The 13,357-nt window shown below is 39.1% G+C and overlaps 1 protein-coding gene across 12 annotated transcripts in view; it reads left to right on the top strand.

Moving 5' to 3' along the window:
- Window positions 1-13,357, top strand: part of RBPJ (recombination signal binding protein for immunoglobulin kappa J region) — a 143,775-nt gene that overhangs the window by 114,675 nt on the left and 15,743 nt on the right. For 11 of the 12 annotated variants that reach the window (XM_046940616.1, XM_420752.8, XM_046940620.1 and 8 more), the window contains 2 exons: window positions 2,967-3,005; window positions 6,775-6,870. In XM_046940616.1, the coding sequence (XP_046796572.1) occupies window positions 2,967-3,005; window positions 6,775-6,870 (135 nt within the window). Of the gene's footprint in view, window positions 1-966; window positions 1,788-2,966; window positions 3,006-6,774; window positions 6,871-13,357 lie in introns of those variants that run through there. The other variant, XM_046940614.1, reaches the window with a different exon arrangement.

The following is a 13,357-nucleotide window of genomic DNA, read 5'->3' as shown; positions in this document are numbered from 1 at the left end:
AAAGGGGTGGCCAGCAGGGGGAGGGAGGTGATTGTCCCCATCTACTCAGCTCTTGTGAGGGCCCATCTGGAGTACTGCATCCAGTACTGCCTGGGGCCCCCAGTACAGGAACGATGTGGAGCTCTTGAACCAGGTCCAGACGAGGGCCACCAAGATGATCGGAGGGCTGGAGCACCTCTCCTACAAGGAAAGGTTAAGGGAACTGGGCTTGTTTAGCTTGGAGAAGAGAAGGCTCTGGGGAGACCTCATTGTGGCCTTCCAGTACTTGAAGGGAATGTATAAACAGGAGGGGAAATGGCTGTTTATGAGGGTGGATAGTGATAGGACAAGGGGGAATGGTTTTAAATTGAGACAGGGGAGGTTTAGGTTGGATATTAGGAAGAAGTTTTTCCACACAGAGAGTGGTGACACACTGGAACAGGTTGCCCAAGGAGGTTGTGGATGCCCCATCCCTGGATGCGCTCAAGGCCAGGCTGGATGTGGCTCTGGGCAGCCTGGTCTGGTGGTTGGCAACCCTGCACATAGCAGGGAGGTTGAAACTAGATGACCGGTGTGGTTCTTTTCAACCCAGGCCATTCTATGATACTTGCAAGGAGAATGAATCTACTGCTCCCAGAGCTGTGCATGAGTAGATGTTGCCTTAAAGAATGAGCAGTCTTGTCTGTGGTTTCTGTGAGGTGTCCTTGTGTCCTCTTCTCGGATTGGAGCCACCGTGTTGGCCACGGTGCAAGCAGGTACTGTGTGCATGTTGCCTCCTTTGCTCTATGTAGGCACCTCTTAACTTTTTTCTTTGTGAATTAAAAGGTGCAGAGTGATTGAAATGAAGAATGTCATTCTACTCAAAGTGAGACAGCTAATCTATAGGGTTTTGTTTGTCTGTAGAGAATAGCTTAAGGGTAATCTGTTGTCTAGTCAGTGAGTCACAGAGAGATGAATCCTCTGCCATATGTACTGCTCCCACATTTCGGAGGGGACAGGAACCACAGAGGCGCAGAGGGGTGGGGGCACACATGTCTTCTGTTATCTGGGGAGTGGGGGGAGGTGTCAGTGGCCCTGATGTGTGCCTGGGAGGTGAAGGTCAGCAGACCTGCAAAAGATAGATGGTAGGGAGACATTAAGGTTTGGGACTGTAACTTTCGCATTATAGCACCTGCATGTGCATATAACTGACACTGTTGCCAAAGTTCAAAGCTGTTAGGGATTTTTAGTTAGTTTTCTGCATAACAAATGCGACAATGCAGTGATGCATACCACAGAGAAAAATGGAAAGTACATTTTTTTGTGTATTTTAAATTTCAAGATCTTCTGGACGAGATGTGCAGAAAGAATTTGTCGTTGTTTTCTTTTAACTTAAAATAGACCAAATAAGTGAGCAGTACACCAACAAAACGTGAATGGAGCTTAAGTCAGTTCAGATGCATTTAATTTTGTTGTTTAAACTGAAAAAAACCCCACGTTAATTTGTCTTAATCCTTTACTTAGTTGTTCTATATAGAGTGGACCTCAGTACAAGTTTCTTGAGACATGAAAAATAACTTAAAACCCTGCGCCCTGCTAAATGTTCTTGTCACTGCCTTTTTAGCAGAGACTTTTGCTTACCAATATAAATTACGTTAGCTGTGTATTTACACTTTGCACATCTGGAGAATTACTGAAATGAAATTGGAATGTATCGAGTCATTCAGGGCAGATGGACTGTGCAAATGGTTAAATGATGCAAGGAGAAGTTCCCCGTCCCAGCTCTTGTCCTGGGGAGCCTCCAGCGCTGGTGTAGGGAAATATCAGAGGTGGGTTTTTCATTGTCCAGGAAGCACAGAGGGAAAGATATGCCCGCGTATCAAAGAGCTGGGCAAGTTGCGGCGATATTTACGAGCACTGGCAGCAGATGCGTTCTCTTATGCCCCAGTTTATTTTTAGATAGAAAAGTGTTAAGCTAAGCCTGTTAGATGTTTGTCTTAAAGCTGATAAGTGCTTTTTTTTTCCCCTTTTCTTTGTCCTCATTTTAGCTTGTGGTTATACTTCCTTAGCAGGTTGAGCAGATGTACATTGCAGATGTACATTGCTGCTACAGCTTTACTTTTATTTTTGCAGGTCTTTTACCTGTCTGTTTTTGCTCAGTATGAGGATGGTTTTTGTTAGTGAAAATGGGTCTGTCTGATGGAACTCAGTCTCAACTAGTGTAAGATAACTTTTGGAAAGCTTGCATAAAGAACATAGTCTCTCTCAAGAGCAATATAAAAGCACTAGAGGAAATACAGCTGCCTGAAAACACTTTGACTAAAAAGCATTCAATATATAGCAGAATATTTTTTTGCTTATACTCTGCTACATTTCACAAGAGAGATTTTTTTTGTATAATTTTGTATGAGCGCGCATGAAATACTTTGCCATCCTTTTTTGTAACAAGTAGTAAGGAGAAGCAGATTTCTAAGAAATTACCCTAATAAGGAGAATTCACTACCATTTGCTGGTTTGGCCTGTTAATTTCTGCTTGTAGATAATTGCTTCTTGCCTGTTCTTCTGGTCAGTGCTGTGGCAGAGAGCTTCTGATTATTTACATAGTTGTGATATCTTAACTTTGCAAAAGCAGTTTAGAGAGAAAGTAAATGTAACTTGCAGAAAGTGTAATAAATAGTCAGGAGTGAAATGCTGGAGACATTCTTTTATATAATTTTAAAATAAATGAAAGAGTTGCTTAGTGTTTACATTTACATTACAACTAATGTAAATGAAATACTCTTTTTTTTGTGTGTGTGGATATTCAGCTAAGAAATTTATCTGTTCTGATTAAAAAGTGCATCTGCTTTTGTGGGAAAAGCAGTTGGAAGGAGGCATAGCCCAGCTAGAAAACTACAAAGAAAATACACCCACACATTTTCAGAAATAGTAAAATTGGGATAATATTTCACTGAAAAGCTATGGCTAAACATTTCAGTTTTAAATTAACAACTTCTTCTTTTTTTCAGGAAATTTGGAGAGCGACCTCAACCGAAACGGCTCACCAGGTAAGCATTAAAGCAGTTCGTTTTTTGAACAGTATTCTCGAGTTATCTCTTTTTAAAACTTGGAAATCCCTTTGGGAGATAGAAAAGTGAATTGTTAATCCTAGAATTTAAAATGGGAAAGCTTTTTAAAAATGTAATTGTTGTATGCAGTCAGCAGCCAGAACTAAAAATTGGAACAGTCAGTAGTTTAATATGATAATCAAAATGCCTTTTTTATACATTATATTGACTTCAGATATAAGTTACTGTGGATTATTCCATAGGATGTGAATCTGCTTAGTTTTAAATAATCAGGGATGAGCCAGATATCTTTTACTAGGTAGATGTAATTTGTGAGTCCATACAAAATGGCATTCTTCACTGCCAAAATCCAGCTATTATCTCAGTGCTGTCATGCTCCAGGTATGGGCAAAATTAACTCAGCGCTGTCGAGGAGTGTGGTCTTAACCGGTTTCTGACAAAGCCTAAATGGAGGTTACATTGAATAGTACCATCATCGGATCAAAGAGGCTGTGGAGTAGTGTGCCTCAGTGTTCCTCGGCTGTTTGAGAAGCATTTGTACTGCATGCTGTTCAGTAGTCCGAATTTATCAAACTGTAATAACACAATCACAATAACAACAAACCTTTGCTATTCTGTGCCACAAACTGTGCCCATCAAAAGCAGCTACTGTGTTTAAAATCCTCTGTAGTGTATAAGATTTGCAATTTTTTTTTGTTTGGTGTGATAGTATTGCTGTATAAAAACATGGAAACGCATTGTTTGTCTGGTCTACATCTTTTTGAATGAAATTATAGAGTTACAGAGTCATTTGAGTTGGAAGGGACCCTGAAAGGTCTCCTGGTCCAAGTCCTTGCAGCGAACAGGGACAGCCTGAAGTTAATGGTATAATTTACCTTCTGTGATTTAAAAACAATGACAAAACTGACTGTTTAGTCATGTCATTTAACTTATGTTGTCATGAGTTTGATTAGTTAGTGTAGTGACGCTGTTTTATGTGCAGGACTTTAGCTATTAGATATGCCAGGTAGACTTTCCCACTGTCTGGGAGCTACTTGCCATCCTTGAAAGCGGTAATGCATAAATGTTGTCTGTACTGAAAAGAGGAGCTAGAAGCAAAAGCAGCCTAAGTTCTGTTCTCTGAAGAGAAGAATGCTAAATATAGAAGGAGTCGCCCATTTTTAAGAGTACAGTTTTTCTGCAATGCTTTAAAAAAAAAAAAAGTGTAAACCCTTAAAGGCATTTAGTTCATTTATTGTGAAATTATTCCGCTTTTTTATATAGGCAGTCCTGTTAGCCTGATAATGTATTCAGCCTCATGCTAACTCTCCAGTGTAACATGGAACATTTTTTCAGGCATGTACTTCTTAGAAAATGCCGAAACTTTCTTTTTCATTTTGCTGTACAAGTTCCTTGACAGTAAAAATACTACTTCCGTTCATACTGAGCTGGTTGTTTTTGCAGTAAGACGTGAACTGCAATAGTAGAACCTTGGTGGAGAGGTTTGTGATTTAATAACAAAAGAAGCCTTGTGAGAATTGCCATGTTTTTCTTTTATCAGTGGGAGGAGTTGGAGGGGAGCATTCCTACTTCTCCTAGGAGCTCAGATTGTGCAGATATGCTGTAGCAACAGATCAGTAGAAGAGGCAGGATTTGTTCCTAACACAGTGCTAAAGAAACATTAGGTAGCACCTAGCATTTTACTTGAGTGGATTGCTGGCTTTGGGCTGCTGTTTAATGGTAGTCAAGCCGAAGGTTTTTAATATGACAGATGTTATTAATATAGTGTGACTGTGTTATTCATAGAAAATTTCAAATTGTCGGATAAAAAGTTGCTAACTTAAATGCAGCTAATATGTTAAATAACAATAACTTCACAATGTAATACATTTTATGGCTTAAAACGTATTTGTATACAATGATTGTAAATAGTGTGTCGATGCGGTTTGAGGCATTCTTATAATTTATGCTGCCGTGGATAAACATCAGTTTTATCACTGTCAAGTCTAAATAGATCGAGTTAATCCGACCTTGGGGTCTTGGCTCTTATATTCCCCTGTTCACAGAGAATGCAGCACACTGACCCAGGCCTCAGGCAGGCATGGCAAATGCAGGAGTTTACAAAATATCATTACTAAAGCTGGGTTGTATTTTCCTCCATTGTCCATCCATAGAATCGTAGAATCACCAAGGTTGGAAAAGACTTGCAATATCATCCTATCCAACTGTCCCCCCGTCACTAATAGTTCTCACTAAACCGTGTCCCTCAACACAACAGCCAGATGTTCCTTGAACACCTCCAGGGTCGGTGACTCCACCACCTCCCTGGGCAGCCCATTCCAGTGCCTGACCACGCTTTTGGAAAAGTAGTATTTCCTAACGTCCAGCCTGAATCTTCCCTGGTGCAGCTTGAAGCCATTCCCTCTAGTCCTATCACTGGTTACATGAGAAGAGGCTGACCTCCAGCCCACTACAACGTCCCTTCAGGTAGTTCTAGAGAGCAGTGAGGTCTTCCCTGAGCCTCCTCTTCTCCAGACTGAACAATCCCAGCTCCCTCAGTCGCTCCTCTTAAGGCCTGTGCTCCAGACCTCTCATCAGCTTTGTTGCCCTTCTCTGAACACGCTCCAGGGCCTCGATGTCTTTCTTACAGTGAGGGGCCCAAAACTGAACGCATCTACTTACATGAAACTGTATGTGGGGGGTTTCTTCCGGAGAACCTCACAAGAAAATTTTGTTCTTCTGGATTTTTTGCACTGGAAGAGTTTTACAAAGACACCAAGACATTGCTTTATTTTGGTGTTTCAGACCTGTCAAAAGGAAATTCAACAGTTGGGTGCAGTTCACAAAAAAAATCCCTCTTCTGTAAGGTTTAATCTCTTTATGACTTCCTGTTAAATTCAGAGTTTGTTTCTATGGTTGATAACTTTGAAGATGAACGTGCTGATGGGCATTCAACCTGCAAAAAGCTCCTCCAGGGACTTAAAAATCATCTGTCAGCACTCTTACACAGCTAAACCTTACACAGTGTTGAATTTGGTGTGGTACTTCGTGAACGGTTAGACTGATATACAGAAGAATGATAGGGCACGTTCTCTTATTTCTCTCAAGGAATGTCTTTTGGTATGTCTGATGTAATTATAGCTTTTATATAACTTCTGTCACTACAGTGATGATGAATGATAGAAATTTTTTTTTTCTTGATTATATGCAAGAAATTGAAACCTTTTTCTAGAAATCTAGATCAAACAAGAAAGAATTTAAACTTCTACTTCATAACCAAAAGAAAACTGACACGGATATGACAAAAGCATCAATTCAGTTAAAAATGTTTTAAAAAGGAAAAAAAACCAAAACAAAAAGCCCACAATATTTTCTATTCAGCCAATATAGAAAGTGTGTTCTAATCAAATATTTATAGCATGGCATTTTATAAAATCACACATTGAGAGTTGTGTAGGGGCACTGAAATGATTTTATGTCACAAATTTCTTTTTTCTGGAAAATGTAGTGGTAAGTGTAAATGACCACAAACCACTGCTGTGGTGCTGTCTTGATGCATGATAATTGCACAGCAAAAGGAAGCAACTGTCTTAGGAAAAAAAAAGCACACCTATGTAGAACTTATTACTATACTGACAGTTTTTTTTTTTTTTAAATTCCAGGTGAATTTTTTGTTGGTTTTTTTGTCCTAAAGCTGACCTTGAGTTACTGTAATTATAAATAAAAACCAAAGGAACTATCAAAGCTCATTCTGTCTCTTAATTTTTAGGGAAGCAATGCGGAATTACCTTAAGGAGCGAGGCGATCAAACAGTACTAATACTCCATGCAAAAGTTGCTCAGAAATCATATGGAAATGAAAAAAGGTAAGTCTCTCTCTGACTTCCCTTCACAATTCCAAGCTAGGGAAACTGAACTGTGTGGTCTAATGTCCATTACAGAATTCCTCAGGTTGTACTGTAGTCAGAAGAAGATTAAATGAGATGAAAGGTGTCCAGAAAAATGTTACAGGCTTGCAACACGTTGCATAATTGTGGTGTTCAACTTAGCAGTGCCTTTTTCTTCCACTGGACTGAAATGTCTCTAATAGTGCTTTGATGAATCTGGGATACATTGAAAAGAGCATGACCAGCACCAGGGGGAGGTGATTCTTTCCCTCTACTCTGCCCTGGTGAGGCCACGTTTAGAATATTGTGTCCAGTTCTGGGCTCCCCAGTTGGGGGGGGGGGGGAAGACAAGTATCTCCTAGAAGGAGTCCAGCAGAGAGCTGCAGAGATGATAAAGGACCTGGAGCATCTCTCATACAAGGAGAGGCTGGGTCTGTTCAGTCTGGGGAAAAGAAGACAGGATCTGATCAATGTATATAAATACCTAAAGGAAGGTGGGAGGCAAATGGATGATGCCAGACTCTTCTCGGTGGTATGTAGTGATAGGACAAGGAGTAATGGCCTAAAACTTGAACAGAGGAAATTTCATGCAAACAAACGGAAGAGCTTCTTTACAATAAGGGTGATGGAGCACTGGAACAGGTTGCCCAGAGAGGTTGTGGAGTCTCCGTTTATAGAGATATTCAAGACCCATCTGGATGCTGGCCTGTGTGACCTACTGTAGGGTACCTGCTTTAGCACTGGGATTGGACTCGGTCTCTTGAGAGTCCCTTCCACCCTCTGCAATTCTTTGATTCTGTAACATGATGTTCAAGGAGGTTCTTACTTATTTTGTTGTTTTCATTAAGGGATAACTGAAGACCTAAGCTGGGTCCTTTCTTTACCTCCCATCCCAGTAGTAGAACTGTACACTGTACAGCTGCTTTTCTAGTTTTTCACTGGTTGGATTTCTTAGTTATAGGCATCATCATGAAGAGCAGAAAGAACATGTTGTGATGATTGAAGGCATAATTACACTTCTTTTTTTTGCAAATTAGCTAAATGATGACCCCAGTATATTGTCTAACTTTCAATCAAATGTTGGAGGGGAAAAAATTACAAACAGAAGGAAGCCTAAATGCTTTCACCATTCCTCATCATTTTATAGTAAAAAATGAAACTCCTAATGTATATTTTTAAACTTTCCATTTTTAGGTCTGGAGTAGTTCTGGTGATTGTTGGTGGCTATTTGTGGAGGATTTTTTTTCCCCAAGTAATTTCAAAGTTGTTTAAGTTTTGTTACAGTACAATTTGCATAATAGATAAAGAACAGAATCTACAGGAAGACATGAGAATGAATTAATGAATAATGTTTGCATAATTAAGACTCATTGTAGATGTTTCGAGCAGATTACCCACCAAAAATGAGGTGTGTGCCAGCTGATAAAGCAAATTTCTAAAGAGTGTGTTTGTAACTTCAGTCTGTTTCTTCTGGGTCCAGTTCATGAGAGCAGGAACAGTTTGCAAACCTGCCCTGTCTTTCATTATTCTAGAGATCAAATTGCATCAAAAGAAGGGAGAAAATAAAAAGATAAAGTGCGTTTTTGATTTTGATTATTGAAAGTTTCATTAGAGTTTGGAAATCTTCAAGTGTTCTGAAGAACATAGGGCAGAGCCTCAAAATATTTGCTTAACCGTATCTGGAAACGCCTGTGTACATTTCATAGTCCACGCTACCTTAAATTCCCGTTGCCTGGAATATATCTGTATACCTCATTTGTTGCTGCTGTAGTCACTTTTACACGTATTGCCTGAATTTTCAGGTATTGATAACTCTGTAAATTAGTAATTAGCTTGTCATTGCTTGAAAACTAAATTTAAGCATTTTTACTGCCTCCAATTTCATGAAACACAATTCAGTTGCTTAACTTAGCACCACTGTATTTCCTCATGAGATGTATCTCAGATTCACTGCTCAGAAAAGGAAGCATATCAATGGAGTTTAGAGGATTTCAGAGCTTTGCAAAATAAGTCTACAAGTGAAGACAGGTGTTTGTTATAATATAATGATGATCTGATTGCCGTTCTGGTACAGAGATAAAATAGATGTTTGGAATACATGCTGAGAATTCTTTTTTTCAATTAAAACATTTTTATTTTCACTATATTACTAAACCACCTTTTAGACTATCTCTGGTTCAGTTCTGATAGTTCCCTAATTGTTGGCATGAGTACTGGTGTCCTGTTGTTATCTAGATGGTCAGCCTGAACAAAAATGCTAGTTATTAGATGTTTGCATCCTTGTGTGCTCCCGAGGTATGCACTTTGTGCAACTGATTAATTAGATTAGCTTTTTTTTTTTAGTTGCTTGTTTTATTCATAGCAGAAAGTTCCTTTGGTTTCTTCATATTGCTGGGCTGAGAAGAATTAGTAAAATTTTAAGGCTGCTTTATTCAACTGGTTCATCAGATTTTCACCCTTTCACCCAAAAACCTGGTAAATGGTTTTTCTGAAGTGAGTTCTTTTGTATACATCTCTATAGACAAGCCTACCCGTTCAACAGGCAGAATTCCGTGTTTTCCAAAGTATGGCATGCATACAATCTGGTTAAGTTTTGATCCATAAATAATAAGGTATGTTGCACTATCTTTGTAAGTAAGCATTAAGTCACAGAAGGCATTATTTCTCGAATAACATATCCTTTAAGTAAATACAGAGTCTAAATGGAACCACCATCTACCTGTTCCACTCTTTAAACTTTCCATACTGGGAGCTGATGAAAAATATTTCTCATATTAAAGTTTGCATGGCATAATTCAAAGCCCAGCGCAATAACAATTTTCCTGTGTTTTTATGAATATATAGTGAATTACTCTGAAAACTCTCTGTAACCTGCACAGATCTAGCACAGTATGGTCTAGTTTAAACATAAGTGAAGACTTCCTGTGTTGATTGAGAATACTCCTGATACTGGTACCTAATTAATAGTGTGCTAGTGAAAGGAGGGTTCTTCTTTGAGTGCACCTTGTTAGCCTTGCTCTTTCCAAAGTTAATGTTGTTTAGTTGAATTAAGAAATTGGGTGGTAAGAAGCCCAGTGCTGGCCTTGAGCTGAATTTAAGAATTTTTGTCTAATGTTTCATGCTGAGTGGCTGTCATTTTTCAGAGGCATTCAACTGATAGAGGTGCTCAGGTCACCTTCAGTCCTTATGAGTGTAGGTGTTTGACTTGTGCTTGTGTTCTCCCACTCACGCGTACTTACTGTTGGCTGAGATTTCTCTCTTCAGTGGTTATCCTACTAGCATAAGGGTCACTGTTTTTACAGCGTCAACATTCAGCAGTTTGGAGGACTGAGGTGTTTTGGATTCCAAGATGTAGTTTGTCAAAGGTTGTAAGCCAGATTGGTACTTGTGGGTTGTATGCTACTCAGCGTTAAAAAATTCTCACTACTGATTAGCCTTGGGAATGTTCTAGTGCATCTTGCTGTTAGTGAGGGAGCTTCTGCAATTTCTGCTCAAATGCTTCCCTTCACTGCACTGTGTTGTTGAGAGCATAGCCTTTTCTAGTGCTTGCCCCATGGCTCCACTACTTTATCCTTAGCATTCTAGTACCTCGTTATGTTTCATTTGTTTCTTATGTTTTAATGGATATTGTCAGTTCATTCAGCTCCTGTGAAGAAAAGAAGATTGTTGAGTGTTTTCATGCTCAGTAATGTGGGTAATTGACAGACATATCTTCTGCCTTGACTGACTCCAAACTGACTGACTGGTACAAAGAACCATCTTCCCTGCTGTCACCATGAAGTTAAAGGAGACAAGGTGGTAGGCACAGTCTTCTGAAAGATGACCTCAGGAATGTCTTATCATAGAATGTGTTGGGTTGGAAGGGACCTCAAGGATCATCAAGTTTCCAACCCCCTACCTGCAGGTAGGGTTGCCAACCACTAGATCAAGTACTAGATCAGCTTGCCCCTGTCCAACCTGGCTTTGAACACCTCCAGGGATGGGGTTTAAAACCATTCCCCCTTTTCCTGTCCCTCTCTACCCTTGTAAAAAATGTATTTCCCTTCTGTTTATAATTTCCTTGTAAATATTGGAAGGCCGCAATGAGGTCTCCTGGCAGCCTTCTCTTCTCCGGACTGAGCAAGTCCAGCTCCTTCAGCTTGCCTTCATAGGAGAGGTGGTTCAGCCCTCTGGCCTTCCTTGGGACCCTTTCCAGGGTCTTCAGTATTTTGAAAAAGCTAACATTTGTGAACAGAATCCTGTGGTTTGAAAACAGAACCGAGTATATCAGAAGTAGTTAGCAAAGACATGAGCTGATTTTATTTTTCTTTCTATCCCTTACAACCTTGGTAAGTTCAGTAAGGGTGGCTTCTCTACTAATGTATCCTATTTTCTCTGTATGTATTGGCTTTAGTTGACTGAAGGGGCTGGGGGAATGTTTTTCTCTCCTTGGTGATTGTCTAATTAAAAACAGTATTCCAGGTGGTGCCAAAGGCTCAAATCGATTCCACTTTTGCTTGTTACAGTTAGGGCTCGGAAACCATTAGAAATTATTTTGTTCTTCCCTTGAAGTCATTTGGAATAAAAGAGAGCATCCTTAGATACCTCAGCTTGCTGTTCTTGCCATTGGAAAACATTTACTTTCCGGTCTGATGGACCAGATCTGTCAGAAGAAATGAGTACCAGCTTGCTTCTGTTTCCTGTGTACTGAGTTTCTAAGCTTAGTGGCTTAACCTATGAGGTTGGTTATGCTGTGGCCTTTTCTTGGCTAAGTTATCTATGAAATTAGGCCCTTGAAAGAGTGCACTCTGTGGGATCCCTTTTCACCTTCGAGGTAGATCCCCTGATCCTTCCTGACTAATGTCAGTCACAACGTCAGCTTAGTTTAAAACTACCCATTGTTTTAATTACCAGTTACAAATTATTGGAAGATGTATAGGGGAAGCATCATACATAAGGTAAGCTGGGAGTTCAGACGAGCGCTAAGTACATATTGTCATTATTAAATATATGATGTATTTTCAGAGACCTGGTATCCCAAGACATTATCCTGATTCAGTCAATCAACCATTGTGTTTTAAATCAGCTAACAGGAGATACTGAATCTGCATCTTGTCCAGAAACACTAACAGGCATGGAATGGGTTTTGTCCAATAAAGATATTCCTGGTTGCTATACTTTATTAATGAAAGAGCTTACGGAGTTCATCCCTAATAAATCTCTTGTGGTTTTCAAATCAAGTTGTTAGATGTTTACCTCATGGACGAATGTACTTTTTTGCTTTACTGCTGATGAAATAAAGAGTTATCAGCCTACTTGTAGCGTAGAGAAAAGTTAGTAAGAAGATGTTATAAATCCTGATAGGCAGTTGCATCCTTCATGATTTTCCACCATTACTTCTTGTACTAAAAATTCTGACCAAACTCAGAGCAACCAGAGGCAGCTGCCTTTCCCCCTAGCACCTATCATTTTCTTCTTAATGTAGGTCAGATTAATACTTCAGAAGAATTTTTGCCTCCCACTCGGTCTTATTTTAGTTTGTGGTTAAAGAAAAAAGAGGTAGGCTCTGTAAATCAGAAGTTGAAGGAAGAATAGTTTCATTTGTTCCACCAAACATTGTCCTACCGTTTTTCCCATCACCAATACTGGAAATTACCTACATGGGCTGTTTTGGGGAGGTGATTTTCTTTTTCTTTTTTTCCCTCTTTGTAGTTATCTGAAAGCCAACCTTTCACATAAATGTTTATAATCCTGTTTACGTGGAAAGTGTTTTCTTAATGAGAAACTTTTCCTAATGGCTATTTTAAATGTATCTAAGTCACATTATTTAATACCCTCTGAAAATCAGAAATAAAATACTTGTGGCTCTTATTGAAAGTGTATTGGAAATAAAGTTTATAATTAACTTTTGGTTTTTTTTTTGGTTGTAAATATGGAGTGATGAGAAGGAAATTTGTTCAGATGGTGATTACTCACTCTTTCCTTGTTTTGTGGGGTTTAACCTATCATGAAATGGTCTAAGTGAAAGTTTCTCTGGTAATATAGAGTCTTCCAGTGTTTTTCTCTGTTTTAATTTAGAAAGACGACTGTACTTGTGACTTCTTCATCAATGGGTTAAAACTTATTTCTTATGGATCTTTACTGCCACCTCGTGGCAGTAGGTATGTGAAGGTCTTGATTTAGAATAAAGCCGAAATGAAAATAGATATGATAAAAAGTTTGAAATTTTTGTTTTCTAACCAGTAATATAAATACAAGATTTTATCCGGAACTGAATCACCCATTACTTTCAGATCCTCAAAAAAAAAAGTAGGCCTGCTACACCTAATATGATGTGTATAATAATATCATCATTTGCCCTTGCTTTTTGGGTTTTTTTCCCCGTTTTCCTACAGCAATCCAGAACTTTCAGCAATCAGTAGCTGATCTTCAGAAAAGTTTTTTAGCAACAGCTGTGGTATTTGCATCTAGACATGGGCTGAAAAAA

The sequence above is a fragment of the Gallus gallus genome, chromosome 4 (assembly GCF_016699485.2).
Source record: "Gallus gallus isolate bGalGal1 chromosome 4, bGalGal1.mat.broiler.GRCg7b, whole genome shotgun sequence".
Taxonomy (NCBI): domain Eukaryota; kingdom Metazoa; phylum Chordata; class Aves; order Galliformes; family Phasianidae; genus Gallus; species Gallus gallus.
This window is presented reverse-complemented; position numbering and strand designations above follow the sequence as displayed.